The 21,853-nt window shown below is 42.0% G+C and overlaps 1 protein-coding gene across 3 annotated transcripts in view; it reads left to right on the plus strand.

Annotated features, from left to right (window-relative positions):
• MAST1 (microtubule associated serine/threonine kinase 1) overlaps positions 1-21,853 on the plus strand; it is an 87,391-nt gene that overhangs the window by 58,960 nt on the left and 6,578 nt on the right. For 2 of the 3 annotated variants that reach the window (XM_026711545.2, XM_087925857.1), the window contains 16 exons: positions 412-479; positions 3,499-3,584; positions 4,408-4,616; positions 8,865-9,003; positions 9,103-9,235; positions 10,259-10,424; positions 11,016-11,117; positions 11,405-11,527; positions 12,717-12,826; positions 14,822-14,985; positions 15,780-16,045; positions 18,223-18,429; positions 20,198-20,427; positions 20,736-20,858; positions 20,947-21,083; positions 21,228-21,415. In XM_026711545.2, the coding sequence (XP_026567330.2) occupies positions 412-479; positions 3,499-3,584; positions 4,408-4,616; positions 8,865-9,003; positions 9,103-9,235; positions 10,259-10,424; positions 11,016-11,117; positions 11,405-11,527; positions 12,717-12,826; positions 14,822-14,985; positions 15,780-16,045; positions 18,223-18,429; positions 20,198-20,427; positions 20,736-20,858; positions 20,947-21,083; positions 21,228-21,415 (2,451 nt within the window). The remainder of the gene's footprint in view (positions 1-411; positions 480-3,498; positions 3,585-4,407; positions 4,617-8,864; positions 9,004-9,102; positions 9,236-10,258; positions 10,425-11,015; positions 11,118-11,404; positions 11,528-12,716; positions 12,827-14,821; positions 14,986-15,779; positions 16,046-18,222; positions 18,430-20,197; positions 20,428-20,735; positions 20,859-20,946; positions 21,084-21,227; positions 21,416-21,853) is intronic. The other variant, XM_087925858.1, reaches the window with a different exon arrangement.

Raw genomic sequence — 21,853 nt, forward strand, 5'->3', positions numbered from 1 at the left:
ACTGGCAAGGTAGCGTATGCTCATCTGCATCCAGTGTTAAATGTGTGCATATACACGTATGTATTTCTTTAAGCCGGATTTCATGAGTGCATCTATATTGCATTGTGAGCGTGAGTAAAATTGCCAATATATGCACATCAGCATAAAGAGGCTTTTGCATATCTGCTGTGTGTTGAGCTGCATGCAGATGTGCTTGCAAGTGCATGGTTGAATCTCCTGATTTGCCATTAGAACACATGGAGCTTTCATATATACCCATTTATACCACATGCATGTGCCTTTCTGTATATGCATGGCTCTGTGTGTGTCTAGATTTCACCCTTTCTGTGCTTTCATAAATGACAATGGGATTGCTAAAGCCTTGTTCCCTTGGCTCTCCCTTTGGCTCTTCCCAAACCTTGTTGTCGTCAGATGTGCTGTATGTGGAGGAGCACGATAGTGGAGGATCCAACACACCTGAGACAGAGGAGTTCACCGAGGTCAGTATACAGGTCAGCTTGGCCAACCCCAGCCTAGCCAGTTTTTTTCCACTCAGGGACTCCCACAGACACACCTTGTTCACCATGCTGTGCAAATGCCCCACTTGCAATCTATCATTACTACTAAGCCTCAGAGGAACATTCCGTTTGTGTAAGAAGAAATAAATTTTCATAAAACAAGCTGAGATTAAGTAAAAATGTGTGATGATATAATACTCAAAAACTGTATCAATGCAAAAACATGAATTATGGCATTTAACCAGGCACATATCATTTGCCTTTCCTTCTTTCCCACAGATGCCCATGTTTAGAAGTACCAGTCTTTGAAATTCAGGATTATATCTAAAGTGCTATACCGTTTCTACTGGCAGCAACTGGAAATAAATTAGACATGAAGAATATGGATGCTTTGGGAGGAGGGTTGCTACTTAAATAACAGCAGTACTTCTGTGATCTCCAGAGTACTCTGTTGCTTTGGGTAGTGGAAGTGGAGTTGTTTAATTACTATGTATACTATTATATTTTTCATACGTTCATTTTCTACTTTATTTAGCTCTCCAAGGTAATTTCCCCCCAATATACTTACATCTGTCCTATATAAATTAATATGCATTCATATGAGAGAATCAACATAGATTGCATTTCTTTGCAGAAGTAACTCCTCCTAGGTTTCATGCACGCAGTCCTCTAGAAAGATTAATTAAGATACAATAAATATTATTTCAAAATCAGAAGCCTAATTTCAAAGAGCTGCCCAAGCTAGGTTTTGCTTGTGGAAGAGATTTGCACTAACCCATTACCTTTTCCTACTTTTTCCCCTTGGGCAACTAATAATGCTGTCTATCCAGTAAATTATAATATCGCAAGCCTCCCTCAGTTTCAACAATTATTTTCACATCAGTTGTTTGGAATGAGGGGCACATATTAACTAAAATACATGCATTCAAACCTCTCATGGGCTTGTTTATTTATATTTCAACCTCTTTGGACTCTAGCTTGGGTGTGTGTGGTTTTGAGCTGTTGAAGAATGTTAGAAATTATGTACAATGTAGTAAACAAATTCCAGCTTTGCTTCTTACAAGGAAAGACTATCTTTAATATTTTGTTCAATAAAAAGTGAAATAAATGTGCCCTTAATTTGGATTCCTACTAGTTAACCAACTAAGAATTTTGATTGATCTACTGACTAAATATAGTAAAAGCTGTAAACTGATTAGGATTTTCATATCTCACATTTTAAAGTTTAAAGCAGTTAAAGGTTTGGGGAAAGTGCTGAAATTTAATCAGATCCAGGGATGTTCAGTCATTCAGGGATGGCAACTCAATGAGCCATTTAAGATGGCCGCAGTTTAAAAGAGAGAGGTGGGCTGCCCACGTGCAGCTGTTTAGCCCCATTGTTGTGACCTCTCCCCTAGATTGTATTTATGCAATTGTATGGCTAAAAGTCCCCCTTCTGGAGGAATTACTATAGCTATCTTTTATTTTAAAGAAAATCTGACCCTTATGTCTCAATCATGTTTCCTACAATATTTTGGGGAGAATGGCTAAGCAATAAATAATCTAAAATAATGAACCTCTCACTCAAGAAAATTGCCTATTTCTGCTCTGAAGAGCGTCAGTGAGGCTATATGCTATTGACAAGATGTACTTTTTGATTTTTATAGTGCAGCTGGAGATGTCCTTGCAACAAACTGATTTGAGAGACTATCTAAATTCTCTGGCCAGTGGTGGCAGCAGCAACAATTGTTAGAAATGGGAGAGAAAAAGTGGGAAGAAAAATCCACTTATGGAAGAGAAGAGGGCAATGAAAGAGGCATGACATGGGTGGCTAAGGGACAAGAGGAGGAGGCCTGGGCGGGAATGATGGCTTTTGAGTGTGACTGATGGAAGAAGGGGGAAGGTAAGAAGGAGAAATTATCATAAAAGGATTGGACAAGGATTGGAGTATAAATTAGGACCAAACAGACAAATAGAGGATAGATGGATTTTGCATGGGACCTGCATGTGTGAGGGAAAAGAAATAGGCTGAAATTGGTGGAAGGTTCAGGATGTTAATCTTAGTTATCAGTTAGTGCAGAGAGTGCATTGTTCCTGAATCTTACTATTTCCCTGTCTGGAACTGCTTCCCTTGCTCAATCTCTCTTTTACCACAGTCTGTTAATAATTTGATGATGGCATATTTGTTTTGGGCAGAAAAGGCTGAATAGAGAGACACCAGAGGAACCTCTTCCACCTCCTCTTCCCCCCTTGGAAAATCATCAAATGCATGATTGTTTCAGAGGCACTAGAAAGCTAAGCAGCTGCTCTTTGGAAGTGGAGTTAAATTGGCAGATGGCATGAGGTTTTCAGTGTCATTTTCAGTTTATTAAATTTGAATGGTGTATTTACTTTTGATTTTTAAATCACTGTGAATCAATTAAGTCCTTAATATGCAAACATATTATAAATAAATGGTAGAAGAATTCTTAGGGGTTCATAATTTTTTCTGAAGATTTACAAAGATTAACTCTCAATAGAAGATTAAAGGTTTACATAGAATCAGTCATAATTTTGGTTTTTCTCCCTCATACTTTGTCTTAGCACTACTTTGTGGAGTGAGGTATCGGCTCAAAATTAGTCCACTGCAAGATCTATTGTGGTTTGCAGCTTAGAAAAGATTCTGCATCTTTGTTCTAAGTTTCCTGTTCTTCATTGGTGAGAAAGTGATGAACATACATGTGCTAGTAGCTCTTTATTGAAGAATAGAGATTCTACCTGGATTTTAAAAAATTGCATTGTTAGGACTTGAATGCTGTTGCTTAACTATGTATTTCATTGTGCACTTGACTCTTCTTAAATTTTGATATTTCTGCATTTATAAATGAATTGACTATGGTTTCTGAATGACAGAGTTCAGATTCAAATGTTGTGTTAAATGGCATCTAAAAAGCATCCTATAAGGTAAACTTCTATTAGACCTGAATTCTTCTCTCTTTATGGACCATTTATGGCCTCACACTCTGAATGCTTAATATTGCAGAGTCGTGGGACCACTCCAAAGCCAAAGAAGCCACCAGGAGAAGGAGACTTTGAAACTATTAAACTTATAAGCAATGGGGCCTATGGGTGAGTGCACTAACTTAGCATCAGGCTCCTTGGACCCATTGGCTGCAGGAAAGGAGCTTTGCTTCTGGTCAATGTTGTAGCTCCAAACCGTGTTTGTTTCAAATGTTTATTTGAGCCAGTCTTCCTGTTTCTACAATGATGATGTAGCTCAGGGGGGCTCCTCTCTACAGTTATAGCAAATTGGAGTATAAATTAGGACAATGGTTCAAAGAGGCTTTAAAAATAGATTATGATTTTGGCGGAGGGAAGTTTAATGCTTGGATTAGTTGATTAATGAATAAATAAAATAAATTTTTGCCTGATGTTGAAGAGAAGCGTAGCTACCAAACAAGCCTGTCTGATGAAGACATTCCTCAAGAAGGCACTGGCATTTCTGGGGCTATATGGAGGAGAACCTCTGAAGACAATGTCAGTGAAATAGGTGGAAGGAGGTATTCTTTCCAAGACCAAGACCTCAAATCCAGGATAATTCTGGATTCTGACTTCTCACTAAGTAGTAGACCAAAATGATTTTTCTATCTTACAGTGTACTGTAGCAAAGTACACTAGACAGATGTATGACCATGTTTAATTTTCTCCTGTAGAAAACATTCTGTAAATGTTTTTTTTTTAACCAACTAGAAAAAGGAGGTGAACTCTAATAAATATGAAGGCTCCAGCAATCTTTCTTTAAAGAATGTGAAAATAGAGGTAGTTTACAGAAGGGTTGTGGCACCTTGACTCTCAAGATTTTGCATTTCCTTTTTGTGGTAGGCGAATATAGACTTTTGGGGCAGAACCCAAACATGCCTTTGCTGACCTCTGCCTTCTTCTTCTCTGTCAGAGCTGTGTATTTGGTGCGACATAAAGAGACCCGCCAGCGCTTTGCCATGAAGAAGATTAATAAGCAGAACCTCATCCTGCGCAATCAGATCCAACAAGCCTTTGTGGAGCGTGACATTCTGACTTTTGCAGAGAACCCCTTTGTGGTCAGCATGTTCTGCTCTTTTGAAACTAAGCGGTACCTCTGCATGGTCATGGAGTATGTTGAAGGTACGCAGTCTCAGAATTTGTGAGGGTTGGTTTCCTGTGAGATGCAAGGTATTTATCACAGTCTCCATCCAATATCATGCAAGAGTTATGTCAGGTTAGCAGCAATCAATGGGAATCGGTTGGATTGATATGCCCTAAATACAGATCCTTTATGACTTTATCCAAACTGGACTCCAAATATATTAGACCTCAACTTCTGTAATTCTCTGATTTGTACATAGGCAATACTGATTGCAGCATTATATGTGAAGTTAGTCTATTTGGAAGCAGCTGATTTGAAAAGGTTGCATTAGGATGCTGAATATTATAAAGAAAACACTAAGTTCAACAGCACATTATTTGTAAGAACTCCTAAAGAATATAACAAATATCTTACTAAATATAATAATGAATGTATCAGTAAATAGATTACCTGCAAGAATGATAGTTAGGAGGTGGGCATAACTTAGTGCTTAAGCACGTGTCTTATGTACAGAAGAACTTACATTCATTCCCTGAAATGCTCAGGTAAGGTGAAGGAAGATTCTGCCTGCAACTCTGAAAATCAGTTGCTCCATCTGGGTAGACACTCTTGAGCTGGCTTACATAATGTATTGACTTAATACAACTTTCCAGATTGGAAATTATGGTCATTGAGGTTATCCACATCCAAGTTTGTACCTCTTTAAGTTGTGCAGAGCTATCTTGAGGCTTATGAGTCTAATATCCTGTTGAAACTCTTTGATCATGTGATACAACCTCTTGAAAAAGCTGAAAAGGCTCAGTTCTGACTTTGCAGGGTCATACCAGAGAATACTTGAAGACCTTTAAGAGCTAAGATGAAAAATATGAAGAGGAGAGGATTAGTATCCAATAAATTCCTATTGTCTACAATAAGCTTGGGACATTGACAAATTTGTTTTCGTCCAACTAGCCTTTTTGGCTGGACTTGAAAATCAATTGACATGTATGCAGATACCACACTACAAAAAATTTTGAGAACTTGGCATGGGTTTTCCATACCTGACTGAATTGGGCAGCTACAGCGAGGAAGACAAGACTGATTCTGTACTGCAGCCAACTCTATAAGCCTGTCTTTCTAATACATTAGGGATTCCTTCATTCTCAAGTGATCCATGTTCTGACTTGGTCAGTCTGGATCTCTTTTAACCCACTGCATGCCTGGAAAGCATCTGAAAATGCATATTAATCTTAACCCACCAAGAGTTATATAATGTCATCGTTTTATAACTAATATATTTCAGGCAATGAAATGAATTACAAGAATATGCAACTTCTACAAACAAAATGTGTGCCAGGCTAGCTTGAGTCAACCATTTTTATTGATTCATCCCCTGACCTCAAAAAAATAATAATGCAAAAATAGTGTCATACTAGAGAGGCTTTGACGATTGCAAAAGGGATGCTGTTATGGCCATTAGTCTGCATTTTGCCATGCTGATTTATTTTAAATTTTAAGAAATCACAACACATTATCCAACAATTGGTTTTCCTATGTCCTTTCCACTAGGTAGGAAAAGAGTTTAAAGCAAGAGGATTGATATAAATAGGCCAAGTATGAAAGAACAAAATTTTTCCTCCCTTTAGTGGAGGGAGAGGGAAAAAGCAGTTTTTCCTCTCTATGAAAGGAGAAACACCTAAACAGGAATTCAAACAGAGTAGATGGTGCGTCTAATTTTCTCTTTATTCACACACACACACACACACACACACACACACACACACACATATATATATATATATGTATGTTTTCATAGATTTTCACGGGTACAGGTATGTAGGTCTAGGTGTGTTTGGGTCTTTTCCCATGTAAGGTTAAGAGTATCTTGCCGAAATGTCACCAAGATACTCTTAATCTTACACGGGAAAAGACTCGAACACACCTAGACCTACATGCATACATACATACATACATACATACATACATATTCTTTTCTTGAGGAGTTAGCACGATAGCAAATTCATTGCATAGCATCACAAGTTCACACCAACCACTTTAAGTTCCATATTAAAATTTATATAGGTGGTTTGCAGAAACACTCTACCAAGAATAATTATTAACAAATAATATTAAGTATAAAATACATGTATCCTTCATTAACCAAATAAACGTAGGTCAAACTTTGAGAAGTGTTTTCCAACAGTTGCAGTTCATTCTATTGGTATCAATTTCTAAGGATTTCTCACTCAAGAAAAAAAATATTCTGAGGATTCTTTTTTTGTATCCAATTGATAGTCTCGTTTTAAATTAAGATAGGTTGCAGAAGACATTATGATTGTGAATTTCAGAAGACCTTTCAGCATCCTGTATTCTTTTTGCAATGAAGAAATTAAGGTTTGAAATCTGGAGATCATGCAGGCCATTAATACAGTCCATAAGATAATCATTATCTTACAAACTATGTGTAAATAAGATAATAAAAGAGGCCAGGGGAGAAAATGAACAAATAATGAGAGTTATAGAAGAGAAAGTTGAGTTTAATTGTTAAAAGCCACAATTAACAATAATTACATCTAAAACAGGAAAACTAACTGGGCTATTACATCACAAAGGAAGAAAAGAAATATAGAAGGAAGATAAGGACTGCAGAGAACTGAATGAATTATTTCCATCTGTCTTCCCCTAGAAGATATAGGGCAGAAACTACCTGAACTGATACTTTCAGAAAGTAAGTCTGAGGCATGGACCTAAATAGTGTAGACAAATTAGGAAGTTCTTTATTTAAATCTCAAAAAACTCAAATGTGCAATTGATGATCTTGTGGCAAAAAAGACATAATTCATAACATCTCACAGGCTTTCTTAGGAGAGGGCTGAAAAATAGCCAGAGGAAAAAAATCTGGGTAAATGAGAATCTGGGGAATTCAAGCTAATTAAGGTTAATGTAAATCACAGATAAATGGCTGGAAAACATGGTTACTGACCAAATTGTCGAGTATATAGGACAGGTTTTCCTGAAGAAGAATTAGCATGGCTGGAGAATATTAGCAAACATATTATAGAAGTTATCAAGTAGATACCACTTACTTGGACTTTCAGATAACTTTTGACAAAGATTCCTGAGCAAATTGAACAATTATGGGGTAAAAGGTTAATCCACTTAAAGCTTAGTAACTGGCTCAAAAGAACAAAATGTACAGTGTGGGTAGCCAGTACACCTGTATTTGGGCTTGGTGCTTTAAACTTGTTCATAAATTGGTTGAGGAAATGAAAGTGGCAAGTTTGCGAACAATGTTAGATTATTTAGGTTGGCAAATTAGGAAAAGGAACAATGAAAAAATGTAGAATATAAGCAAATATAAAATGATGTCTGTTGGTTATAAAAACTCTCAGTTCAGTAAATGGGGACTGAGTTTGAGTTTGGTTTGTAGATCTGTGATTGGGTTTGCATAACCTATCAGTAGTAGCTGATAATATAGATCTCCATATTAGTTGTTGATAAATTAAGAGCTTTGTTCTACAAAATAAAGCTATGGATGTTAACATTGATAGCTTAAAATGCCTATTCAGTTGTGCAAGGCCTCATGTGGCATAGACCTGGAGTTCTAAGTTACCTGGAGGCCACCTACTCCCATGCAATTGGACGTATGTTTTCAGTGGGACATTTTTTTTCAGGTCTTGCCTCCAAAATGTTCACAACTGATAGCCAAGGCACCTTTTTCTATGGCAATGCAATTGTAGTCATGGTTGTTTATTAAATTACATTTTAATAGGGTTCACAATTTCTATTTTGAGTTTTGATGCTCTTGACGGTGAAAGTTTTGCTACCCGGAAACATACAGGAATGGATAACACATATATTTGTAAAATGTTACAATCTTTTTTAGGTAGGAAGGTAAACTTGTTGGTAGATTTAATTGGACAAATTCATGGAGAATAAGGCTATCAGCATCTACTTACCATATCAATATGAGCTCTAGAATTTTGGCTTACCATAATGATAAAAAAATATAATAAATTGGTATGCACCAATAATTGAGAATCCCCCAAAATTCTGGTTTGGCATGTTTCTGACCAAGAATGTTATCTCCCATTTTTAGATAACATCTGATTACAATACGTTTGACTATCAGGTGCAGATAGAGATGCTTGAAGAAGCTTTTATATACTCATTTAGTCTGTAATTTTCTATAGGCATCTGATAAAGAAGGCTAACAATAGTCTCCAGAATCACACTTCTTATATTCAGTCTGGAGAGAACTGGAGAGAGTAGCCATCTTCCTAACCATTTCCCCTTCCTCCTGGCAGGTGGGGATTGTGCAACATTGTTGAAGAACATTGGGGCTCTGCCTGTAGAGATGGCCCGCATGTACTTTGCTGAGACTGTCTTGGCCCTGGAATACCTGCATAACTATGGCATCGTCCATCGTGACCTCAAGCCTGACAAGTATGAAGTTAAAAGGCCAGGCCTGTCTTTAGCTGTCTTTAGGAAGTGGCTATGATTGATTCTCTCTGACTGATGTTTATCCCTCTGCTTTCTCCACAGCCTACTTATCACTTCCATGGGGCATATCAAGTTGACGGACTTTGGTCTTTCCAAGATGGGGCTGATGAGCCTTACCACAAACCTGTATGAAGGTCATATTGAGAAGGATGCCAGGGAGTTTCTAGACAAACAGGTGGAACCCTGATTAAGTCTGTTTGTAACGGGATGCTGCACATATATTGAATGTGAAAAAGGCACATATTCAAAAAGCTAAACCCGCTGAGAAATTGCATGAAAGTAGTAATGCATTATTTTATTATTGATGTATTTATTAGATTTTTATCCCATTTTTATTACTTTATTAGTAGAAATAGCAATAACTCTTAGACTTATATACCACTTCACAGTGCTTTACAGCACGCTCTAAGCAGTTTACAGAATCAGCATATTGCCCCCAACAATCTGGGTCCTCATTTTACCCACCTTGGAAGGATGGAAGGCTTGAGCCTGGTGAGACTCGAACCAATCACCAGAAGTAGCCTGCATTCTAACCACTGTGCCACTTAACTCATAGTGGCAAATATACCTAATATTCCTTCCTCCTCCGATTTTCTCCACAACAACAATCCTGGGTTGGTCTGAGAAAGAACGATTGGCCCAAAGTCACCCAGGTGGGTTTGATACCTAAGATGGGATTAGAACTCACAGTTTCCTGGTTTCTAGACCATTCTGAATCTATGAATATATCTATAAATAGTAGGTTTTCTATTCAGATTTCTTTTATTCCAGCCCTGAGGTTAGGTATTTTCATTTGAAATACAGTAATAGGGAAAAGTTATAAAGTATTGCCCAATCCTTATGCCACTTGAATGAGGTCTGGGGAGACAAAATATAGGATAATACAAAATGATATTGCAACTGCCAGCAGTCTTTTTCATTTTTTAATATCTGTTATGGACTTTAAATCTAACCATTTGGCATATTGACTTCTTAATGATTAAAGAAAAGCTTTGTTTACTGCTTCATGTTAACAGATCAGTACCGTCTATACTTAAAAAAAGCACAATGTCAAATTGTGTTATATGTAAGAGAGAAAATTATAGTGCTTCCCATTCTTAATTCAACCAATTAACACCATGCACTGCAAATTTTGAGATGGCTGACACTCAGTAGATCAGCATTTTTGACATCTGAATAAAGACAAGTATCTCCACAGGTGTGTGGGACCCCCGAATACATTGCACCTGAGGTGATCCTTCGCCAAGGTTATGGGAAGCCAGTGGACTGGTGGGCCATGGGCATCATCCTCTATGAATTCCTGGTGGGCTGTGTACCATTCTTTGGAGACACTCCTGAAGAGCTGTTTGGCCAGGTCATCACTGGTACGTAGGGCAAGTGTTGCTTCTCTTAGGGGCTCTTTGGTTACTTACTTTAGAACTTGTTCCAAGTTTGCAGGTGGATTTTAGACTCAATTGACAAGTCTAAAAAAAAGAAAAGGCAGAGGAAGTACAAACTACATCTTTATTTTTGTCAAGAAGACCACATGGGCAATTCCATGAAGTCACACATTCACCTCAAAGGAGGCTTTTCTTTTAGATCAGGGCTGTCAAACTCGCATCGTCACAATGTCATCACGTGTTGTATCGGGACTCTTTTCCCCTTTGCTAAACTGGGCGTGACGCATCTGGCCCACGGGCCGTGAGTTTGACAGCCCTGCCCTGCTTTAGATAAAGCAATGAAATGCGGGGAGGGAAGAGCAACATGACATTGTGAGGGAAACATTGTGTAGAACCCATGTTTTGAGATCCTGCTCTTGCTATCCTATATATTTAAATTACATCATTTAAATTTCAGCCTCAGTAGGAGGAGCTATTTTTACAATCCCTCCTATTTTGGAGCCTCTTTGACCTGATCTGCTTTCCCAAGTGCCACTATCAGATTGCAACAGCCTGTCTTTATCCCCTTGCTTTCAGATGACATCTTGTGGCCAGAAGGAGAGGAGGCACTCCCCTCAGATGCTCAGCATCTGATCTCTTGCCTCCTGCAAACCAATCCTCTTCTCCGCCTGGGAGCAGGTAAGGTCAGACGAGAGAATGAAGAAGCTATGGGTACAGCATTCCAGCTCATAAGGAGAGAGGTTGTTTTCTTTCCTCTTAGGCTTCCAAAGGTTGACCAACGATGGCCATAGCAAGCATCCCTAGTTCCCCATCTTTCTCTCCATAACTATCTCTGGCAACCAGATCCAAATATCTTAGCTAAGCACTACTTGGTAGCTGCTTGGCTAGTTCTTTTTTTTGTTAGAGTTATTTTTGATCTTGTCCAGTAGAGGACAGCAAAACCTTGTTTTCCTTCCTTCACACAGGTGGCGCCTATGAAGTGAAACAGCATGCATTTTTCAAAGAACTAGATTGGAATGGGCTTCTGAGGCAGAAAGCAGAGTTCATCCCTCATCTGGAATCCGAAGAAGACACCAGCTATTTTGACAGCAAGTGTTAACCTTTCTTTCTCTCCCTGTCTCAACCTGAATATTTTGGTTGATAGTTTGAACTCAGCTGTCCCTGGCCATACACCTTTAAATCAGCACCACTCTGTGATGCCTAAGGCCTGGCTTTTAAAAGAAAGATCTCAACTATTTTTGTGATTTTGTTTCCTGTCTTAATAAAATAGCAGCAATGAATGAACAATATTCATAAGGACAACAATAAGGGGAAGGAGGTGGAAGGCTATGCAGCTTAGTGGAAGCATCGTTCTTGTTTGCCAAGCAGAATAGCTGCCTAATATTTCCAGGAAAGGCAGGAAAACATCCTAGAACAGCGTTTCTTCACCTTGGCATCATTAAGGTGTCTGAACTTCAACCCTCAGAATCCCCAGCCAGTAGTCCTTAACTTACAACCACAGTTGAATCCAGAATTTTACTCATCAGGCATAGCAATCCTAAGGTGAGTCACTATGCCACTGGAATCCATTTTATGACCTTTTTTTACAATGGTTCTTAAATGAATCATGTGGTTACAAAGCCAAATTGGCTTATCCAATAGGCGGTTTGTGTGTCAGAAAACAGCAAAAAAAATATATATTTTTTTACAAAACATGATTATATGACTAGTAGTAAATGTGAGCCAGTTGCCCAGGGCCTGAAATATGATCACATGACAATTGGGGATAGTGCAGCAGTTGCAACTTTTTTTTTGAGTCTGTTGTAACTTCGAATGGTTGTTAAGCAGCTGGTTGTAAGCCAAGGGCTACCTGTAAAAGTTGTTAATTTTGAAAAATGCATTCCTAGAGAGCAACTGGCAGTCAGTGAACTAAGAGCCAATGTTCTGGCACCGTGAAAAGACACTGCCTCTATTCCCAAAAAAGTTTTATAGAATATCTATCTACTTCTCTATCAGATATTTGATGCTGTCTTGTGAAAACAAGATCTGTGAGACAGGAGAAATGTTACTTTTATGGTTCTTGTAGTCCAGTCAGTTATGAGACATTAAAAGACAACTCTTTCCAGGCACATGGGAAAGAGCATCCTGGATGCTCCATTTTGTTTACCATCCATCCATTTTGTTTACCTAAGGCCACTTAAGTAGCAGGCATAGGAAAGCAGGATTATTGGGCTAAGTCCCAGAAGTTACACTACCTGGATTTCTGTGAGCCTCATGTGCTCTTCTTCCTCATTTTAGCTCGCTCTGATCGTTACCACCACATTAATTCCTACGATGATGAAGATACAACCGAAGATGAACCAGTGGAGATACGCCAGTTTTCATCTTGTTCTCCCAGATTCAGCAAGGTAAAGCCCTTGCTTACTGTAGTTCTTTCTGAGGGCCATTTTGGTGTTGAGAATAAAGGATCAGGACAAAACATCAGGAAATCCTGAGTCCTGGTCTCCCCTTAGGCATGAAAACTGGCTGGTTGAATTTTGGGCCACTCTGCCCCCATCCTCCAACCAGAGCTGACTATGGTGGAGAAAACAAGAGGAGGGAGCACTGTGTATTCCCCCTGTAGTTGTACAAAATAAAAACGGGCTTAAAATCTAATAATAAATAAGTTTGATTTGTTTGTGCCAATGCTGTAGAGTACATATAATAAAGAGCAAGGAATGGGCATCCTGTCACCCATCCAGTTGTTTAGGGCACAGCTTGGAGAGTGCCAGATTTATATTCATCACTGGATTAGAAAAGTGTGAGGGCAACCAAAGTTTGCTATTTGCTTTTGTAAGAACCATGGGATGTGTGAGCAGGTTATAAACAGTTCCCTGTAAATCCAAACCAGAAACCACAGTTACTGGTTTCCAGTACAATCAAGACAGGGAAGCCAACGTTCAGCCACAATACCTTAGATTCATATCCTGGTTTATTCACTATGCATTTTAATTTTATTTATTTATTATTATATTTGCACAGCCACCCATCTCACAAGGCCATCTTTTCTGTTTTTAAAGTGCATGCTGAAATCCTTTTTTTTAAATTAACAAATAACGCCTCAAAATCTGAAGTCAAGATTGAAGATAAAATATGCAGACACTTGAATAACTCTGTGAAATGGTCGATACTTCTGCTGCTTTTATTATTAGCTTGTCCTGTCCAAAACATTATACAAGGTTGAAATGAAAACAGATTATGTCTGAAATTTACATCATTAATATGTAGATATTTTATGTTGCAATGTTACAAAGAAGTATAAGGAAGCATGGATTGGGGATAGTCGTCCCACAATCCTATGAAATATTTTTTTCACTCACATGTAAGTTGCTGTGTGTTTTCCTACCTCCATGTTTGCTGAGATAATCTGCAGTTAAGGGGAGTCCAGTTTTAGAAGATGATTAGCAGGGGAAGGCAGGGGTGGGATTCAAAAATCCCAGCAACCAGTTCGCTGCCCGGCTGCTGGGTGGTGTGGCCATGGTGGGCGTGGCCTACCTGAGCTTCCTGTTTCTGGCTTCTGGTGGGCCACCAGAGCCTGGGAGAGGCCATTTTTGCCCTCCCAAGGGTCTGGAGGCCTCCCCCAGGCTCTGGACACCCTCTGGAAGCTGGACACAGGCCAGTTTCCGGACTTCCAGAAGGCCCATTTTTACCCCTCCCAGAGCCTCCGCACAGACCCTGCACTTATTACCTCCATTGAAAATGGACCACCTGGAGACTCCTGGGGGGTGGGGAGGGGGGGGGGCAGTCAGTCGGTTGAAATACTGGTTTGGCGAACCAGATGTAACTTTAACATCCGGTTCTCTCGAATCAGTCCGAAACAGTAGAATCCCACCCCTGGGGGAAGGGAGCTTAACTTCTTTGGCCCTGGCCAATTCTCTGTCAGGGTTCCCCAACCCCTGGTCCACAGACCCTACTAGTCTGCAGCCCGTTGGGAATTGGGACCTACAAGTTATGGGTGAGCATGCAAAGCTTCATTTGCACATGCGCTGGATCTAGATAACAAACATGAAACCATCCCACCCGCCACTGCTGTCGCTGCCTCCACAACCACCACCAATCCACTGAGCCAGAAAGGTTGGGTGCCGCTGCTCTGCATGACCTCTTACTGAGACTTTCTTTCCTCCTTCATAGGTGGGAAAAGTGATCTGGGATAGACTGGAAAGTGGGAGAATCGGCCAAAAGGAGGGTGTGAAGGCCCATCATTAATTCTTGTGTTGGGGAGAGGGTTCTTATTCCTATCTTGGGAATGGAGCAGAATCTGAATACGATTGGGACAGGATTGTGTCGCATGTTTTCCACTAATATTTCTCATTCGACTGGAACAGCCCATCTCTTTCCTCTTCTTCTTTGCCCTTTTATTCCAGGTGTACAGCAGTATGGAGCACCTCTCCCAGCATGAGCAAAAGACTTCAGGTGTCACCAAGCGGGATCATAGCAACAAACACAAGGACGACAGGCTTAGCAAACGGGAAAGCCTCGGCAGCTTCACGCTTCGGGACAAGAGCTGGCGCACAAGCTCTCCAGAAATGTGAGTCTCACCTGGGCTGTTCTGCAGTTACTGCCCTGTTCCCAGGCCAGGAGGATTATATTTAGAGTGGCTCGGGAAAGAGAAGACCGGTGTGGATTTGAGGGGCTCCTTGGGAGACCTGGTGAGCTGCCTGTTGCTACTCAGCAACAAGGGTTGGGAGGTCTTTTTCTGAACATTCAAATCCTTGGTGATGTGGCAGTGAGAAAATGGATCATAAATCTACCGTAGCATAATCAGCAGTAGCTCAGTTTGTGTGTGTGTGTGAGAGAGAGAGAGGGAGAGAGGGAGAGAGAGAGAGGGAGAGAAATGTGAGAGGTGTGCAAAGTTCGGCTTTTCATTTGACGTTTTCTTGTTTCAAAAAACTTGATTGAAAAGGAAAAAGAACTCAGTCAAAATGTCTTTTGATGAGTAGAAATAGAAACTATCTGTCCCAATGAAATCTAGATGGCTTTTTAAAAACCCTAATGATAAAGTGTAATAAATGTAATAAATAATAAGTGTAATAAATATTACACTTGTTTATTAAGAGGGAAGGTCATATTTTAAAAGGCCTTGTTTATTCATCCAGTATTAACTCTAAAGATGCAAAGCAGCCAAACGGAGGAGGAAGAGAGCTCATGGGTTCAGTTTCAGCCTCACTGATGACAATTTGTTATCCTAGACTAAGGCAGAACCAAACTGGGATTCTTGTGATAAAACTTGTGAACTTCGGTTTACCCTGGCAGAACTTCTCATAACAACCTTTGGCCCAAGCATATTGAGGCTAAGCCAGTTTGCTGGCTTCTGTCCTACAGGAAGCAGCTCTCTGCCTCGGAGTCATCATACACGGAGAGTGATTCGAGTCCCCCACTGGGAGCCCGGCGGCGTTTCTCAGCCCTGATGGACACCAACCGTTTTGCTGTGCCGTTGGAAAGTGAGAACGAGGTTCCTGGCAAGGGACCATTGAAGGCCCCTGCAGAAAATGGGCCTGTAGGAACCACCCCTCAGTCTGAAGGCAAGGAGAGCAAGGAGGGAGCAAGAGATGTTGCACAGGGCCCTGCTCCTGTGGAGACTGAGGCAGGTGAGTACAGACTATGGCAAGGTAGGTAGCCATTTGCCCCCCAAAAATCCCAGTAATAACAACAACCTCTGGCTTTGATAGGCTAAGAAAAGAAGCCAAAGGTTTCCCACATTTGTTGCAGGATCTCTGCACTATGGCTTAAACCAGTTTTTGGTCCATCATCACCATCCTTTTCACCTCTCTATTCTAGGCCACAAATCCCTCCCCCTTCCATTCTCTAGGGAGGAGTAGCATTCTTGGTCAAAGTGATTTCATTTCACTGGAGGTACTGGATAGCACAGCACCTGGATAGTGCAGATTGCGTCATCTTTGACTGTTTCCAAGCCCCCAGGCTTCATTTAAGTATTTCCCTGGAATGTCTGGTTGTCTTTCCAGTTAAATACTACAACCTGAATGCGCAGATGCCAGCAGGTGTGGGGATTCAACGATTTGTTCTCCAGCGTAGGCATCTGTTTGGAGGAAATAGTAATTTTTCAAAATGCCTGCCGCAGGGTTTGGCTTGAGAAAATGCATATTTTTACCCTGCCTCCCACTCCCATGGTAGCACAGATGTTACGAGAATTGCATGTTCAAGCAACGTATTAGAGTAGTGGCAATGGATATTAAATTTGGGCTTTTACTGTGATGCCTAAGGCAGGAGTTGTGCTCACATGCACCCATACACCCAGAGATGGAAGATTTTGAAGGATCTTAAGACACTTTCTTAAGTGTCTCAGGTTAACTTTCCTTCTGAGAGGGATGACTTCAAAGTCCGATGGCATTGAGTGACACAACTGTTCCTTTTACAGCTGTACACGTATTTTGGGTGCATGAAAAAAGCTTTCATGCTGCCTTACTTCTGGCAGAAGTAAGAGAGCACCCTCTTCATATTAGCCGCCCTAAAAAGACAGTGTCCTTCAAACCCATTTTATTTTATTTTTATCCCAGTCATGTTTATTTCCCTTTAGCAGATAACGTATTTGTGATTTAGTTTTTAGGGGCGCGTACCCTTCCCAAACCATTTTATTTACAAATACAATGGCATTTATTTTGCATAGTTTTATATCATGAACAAAAGGTTGGAACTACACGTTATCATCATGTTGCTGCTAAGAAAGGTATGTCTTGATGTGGGAAACAGAAGACATGCTTAGTAAGAAACGCTGCACAGTACAAGCTTAACCTCCTGTCTGAGCAGGAAGTCTGCTCTCCATTGTGCTTGGCTTCTGATGCCTCACCTGGTTCCTCTACATGTAGACGGCTCAGTTGTAAGTGTTCAGTGCCTCCAAACGTGATGTGATTTTTGGAAGCTGCCATCACTTACTGCTCTGAATTTGGAGCCCCCTGAAGGGTAGGTTCCAACCCATTAAATTCCACCTGTGCTTTACAAATTCCCTGAGAACCGAGGTAGAGGTGGTTCTGCTCCTTTGTGGAACAGAGAGACTTGTGAGGCACAAACCACAACATCCTTGGTGATGAGTCCCAAGGGGGATAAGCATTCCATCCCTTTGCATGCTCACTAAGAGGTCAGCAAAAAAAATAAAAATAAAAGACGTGGTTTCTAAGAGTTTAGCAGCCCAAAAATCTTAACTGCACAACCTAGTTGGTGCAAGAGCTCCTTCTTTCAGACCATGCGATTGTTCTGTTCATGAAGAGCACTCTTGCGAGTTTAGCAATACCAAAGCAAGCACATTTCAACATTTAAAGGGTCAGCTAATCATTTGTCATTCCTTTTCATAACGCTCCTGTTGGTATGTGGATCAGACACTTAAGCTTAAGCCTTTCCAGTTACATGATGATGCAGTTCTGACCTCGGTGTACATGTGCACAAACAGGCACATGCACACTCATATCACAGTCTCCGCTTTCTATTGAATCCTGCTACCTGCTGCATTATATTTCCCAGAATGCTTTGATGATGCTGGCTGGGTATTCTGAAACAACCCATGGACAGCACCAGATTGATGAAGTATGGGAAGGGTTTGATGAGCAGCATTATGGTTTATTTGCCAGCGGTCCTTCAAAGAACAGGGGTGGATCTGTCGTCCTCGAAATGCCCTCTGGGGGGGGGGATGGAGGGATGGAGGGCAGTTCACGTGGTGGTGCCCTGTAGCTCTTGTTTGGAGGTGGGGGCCCCTGAGTGTGGTCCTGTGATCTAGGGCTTGAGTCATCGTCCCTCTCTCTCCCCTCCCCAATAGGCGATAAATCAAAAGTGGGTGAGCTACAGCCCCCCAAAGAGCTGGACCCATCTGCCCCCAGAGCTACCAATGACTTGGTGCTGCGTCGGGCCTGGCACCAACAGCTCTCAGGGGACACCGCCACGGCTGAGAAGCGCAGCTCCCGCACAGGGGGCAAGGTCATCAAATCTGCCTCAGCTACTGCATTGTCGGTCATAATCCCCACAGGTACGCCCCCTCCTCCCTCCTCCTCCTCCCTCCCCCCACACACACTCCCCAGACTCCTGGAAATGGCATCCTCCTTTGAGCCTGACCTGCCCACGCTCACTGAGCACCCTTCAGCCGCCTTCTGTCTTTGCCCCACCAGGCTGTTCACCACACAGACCACTGGCCTAAGACACCCCCGCCCCGCCCCGCCCTCTCTTGCACTGTGTCCTTCGTGTTCCCTTCACCCTCCTGAGCACTGAGCTCCTCTAAGATTCCCCATTTCCTTGGGACAGGGATTCTCTCTCCCCACTCTAAGAGGAATTGATATTGAACTCGTCTTCAGTAGAGTCCCCATAGTGGTTGTCTTGTGGCTTTGCATGACCTCTTCCACCCACCCACCCTGCCCTTTGGTTCTTCTAGTGTAGTTGCTGGGCTGTGTGCATTCTGCAAAAAGCCTGTCACAATAGAAGTGGGGTGCTGCAACTCTTGGTAGGGTTTGTGCAAATGAAGCAGGTTTGCTTGATAGAATGTTCTTTGCATGGCTGATATTTCTGTTCAAATCCTCTGCTTCTGTTACTTATGAGAAGAGGTAAATAAGCTAGAGGGAGGCACCCAAAACCTCCTCACCTGACCAGTAGCAAGACTCTGATTCAGTCGTACCCACTGAGATCTTGCTTGGCACATGTTCAGTTGTATCTCATGGAATCATCGATGGCTGGAAACGGGAAGGCCGAATTTTGTGCCAGAGCAGCCTCTGTGCAGCTTGAAAATGCACCATGCCTGCAGCCCTCACAGTTGCCTGTATGGGTCAGTGGTTAAAAGAGTTACCTGAAACTTGGGGAAACATTTCCCTTTCCAGTTAGAAAAACACATACAAGTAGTCCTCGACTTATGATTGGCTGCTTAATGACCATTCAGAGTTACAAAAGATTCCCCTTCCCTTCCCCCAAAGATACTTATGACCTGGTTTCAAAGTTACTTCTCCTGCAAGTGCCCTCACCATTGCTTATCCTCACCACCAACCACAGGGATGCTCCATCTATCTCTCTCATCCATCCCACTGGGCCCCTGCAAGGCTCGGCCTGCTCCCAAGCCAGCCAGTCAGCCACACAAGGGAGCCTAGAGCCAGTTATATCAGAAGCGATCAGTGCCCAGAGGAGCCCGGCCTACGCAGTGCAATGCTATGAGAAGCTGTTTAATTTTATTTTTCTTTCAATGGTGTTGTCCAGTTTTACTTGTAGAAGAGCACCTCATTTCGTTGCACCCGCTTGCGAGTGTAATGACAAATAAATTCTTATGTCTTATGTCTTAAGCTCAGCCTTCTCATGCTATTCACGCAAGATGGTTTTTTAAAGGAGGCTCCAGAAACTATACAAGTAAATAGAACCCTGTTGCAATAGGCCATTGCAACATGCAACCATAATGGGCAGGTTCCATCTCAGTTATAAGTCGAGGACTATCTGTATGGGATATTTTTTTACCTCTGGAGCCTGCAAAAACACTTAGTCCTGTCTCACTAAAAAAAAGACTCTACTGACCAGTTATTAAGGTTACCTGTCCTCCAGTAGCCCCACCCTGCCCCCCCGCCCCAGTGTACCTAAATTCTGTTGCCAAAATGTCCTGGGGGCTGGTAGAAAATTATAAGAGGGTAAAGCTAGGCGGGTGCCAAGCCCCACAAGAAACTGGTCTCCAGTTACTACAGCAAGGGAGCCCTGTAGTGAGCTTGTCCTCTATGTCCATGGAAAACATTTTGCTTACCCCTTAATTTTCTTTTTCTCTCTCCTTTCAGTGGAGCAGCACAGCAGCTCACCTCTGGCCAGCCCAATGTCTCCCCGATCACTGTCCTCTAATCCTTCATCCCGAGATTCCTCCCCATCCCGAGACTACTCTCCTGCGGTCACCAGCTTGCGCTCGCCAATCACTATCCAGCGGTCAGGCAAGAAGTATGGCTTCACACTGCGTGCCATCCGTGTGTATCTGGGAGACAGCGATGTCTATAGCGTGGATCACATTGTCTGGGTAAGAAGATATTCTGGGTAAGAAAATGGCCAAGAAAGAGGCTTCCAGCTGATGAGATAGAAATTAGCAGTCTTGAGAGACATTCTCGATTACAGATTAACAGAGTTGGAAGGGACCTTGTAGGTCATCTAGTCCACCACCACCACCACCTAAGCAGGAGCCCCTACACCATTTCTGACAAACGGCAGTCCAATCTCTTCTTGAAAGCCTCTGGTGATGAAGGCTTCACACAACTTCCAGGGGCAACTTCTGTTCCATGGGTTGATTGTTCTCACTGTCACAACTTCTCTTGGCTTTTTTCTTGGCAGCATGTGGAGGAAGGGGGTCCAGCCCACGAGGCGGGTCTGTGTGCAGGGGACCTCATTACTCATGTCAATGGAGAGCCAGTACATGGACTGGTGCACACCGAGGTGGTGGAGCTCATCCTAAAGGTAAGCAGAAGTAGGCAAGAAATGGAGTGGAGAGTCTCTGGTGTTTTTGTTACTTGCCCACAGCCAGCTTACCCTTTCTTTCCCCTAGAGTGGAAATAAGGTGATGGTGACTACTACGCCCTTTGAGAACACCTCCATCCGGATTGGACCAGCCCGCAAGAGCAGCTACAAGTCCAAAATGGCCAGAAGAAACAAGAGGAGCACCAGCAAAGAAGGGCAGGAGAGGTGAGCTGCAGAGGGAGAACGGGAGGAGAACCAAAGGAACAAGCAAGGTGTATCAAGGGTAGCTTGATCCCCTCTGTGCTCATAGGGATTGGGGAGTTCATCTAGTGTAATTCCCTGCTCAATGCGATTTCTTCGTTCTGGCAGTAAGAAGCGCAGCTCCTTGTTCCGCAAGATCACTAAACAGTCAAATTTGCTGCACACCAGCCGTAGCTTGTCATCCTTGAATCGCTCCTTATCCTCCAGTGATAGTTTGCCCGGTTCACCCACCCACGGTCTGGGTGCCCGTTCACCCACCCAGAGCCTGCGCTCCACTCCTGACTCTGCATACCTAGGTAAGAGGTTAGGACAGCTATGGTTGCTAATGGTGGGGTTGGGTGGGAAGGGAGGATAATGAGAACTGTTTATGACAGACTCACATGCTGGGAATATTTTTCTCAGCCTTTGAAGAAGACTGGAGACACGGCTGGGGCATCTGGCTCTCTTTTTTTCATCAAGGTTTATTTTCATTTTTTAAAAAGGTGATATTCTTTAGTTCAGATGGGAAAACCGTAATCCAAAGATGGCTGAACTATAATTTCTAGAATTGTCCAATGGTTATATTAGCTAGCATTTCCAGTCAGTGTAAAGAGCCAAAGATTCTCCACTTCTTATCCCCAAAGACCTGATTTCTATAAAATGCTCTTTTCCATTGCCAAGTAGGAATCCCCATGGCGGTCCTTCCACATAATCCTATGCATCTAATAGTAGAGAGGTTGTAAGAACCTACTCTG

The sequence above is a fragment of the Pseudonaja textilis genome, chromosome 2, assembly GCF_049901715.1.
Source record: "Pseudonaja textilis isolate UNSWEBS1 chromosome 2, rPseTex1.2, whole genome shotgun sequence".
Taxonomy (NCBI): domain Eukaryota; kingdom Metazoa; phylum Chordata; class Lepidosauria; order Squamata; family Elapidae; genus Pseudonaja; species Pseudonaja textilis.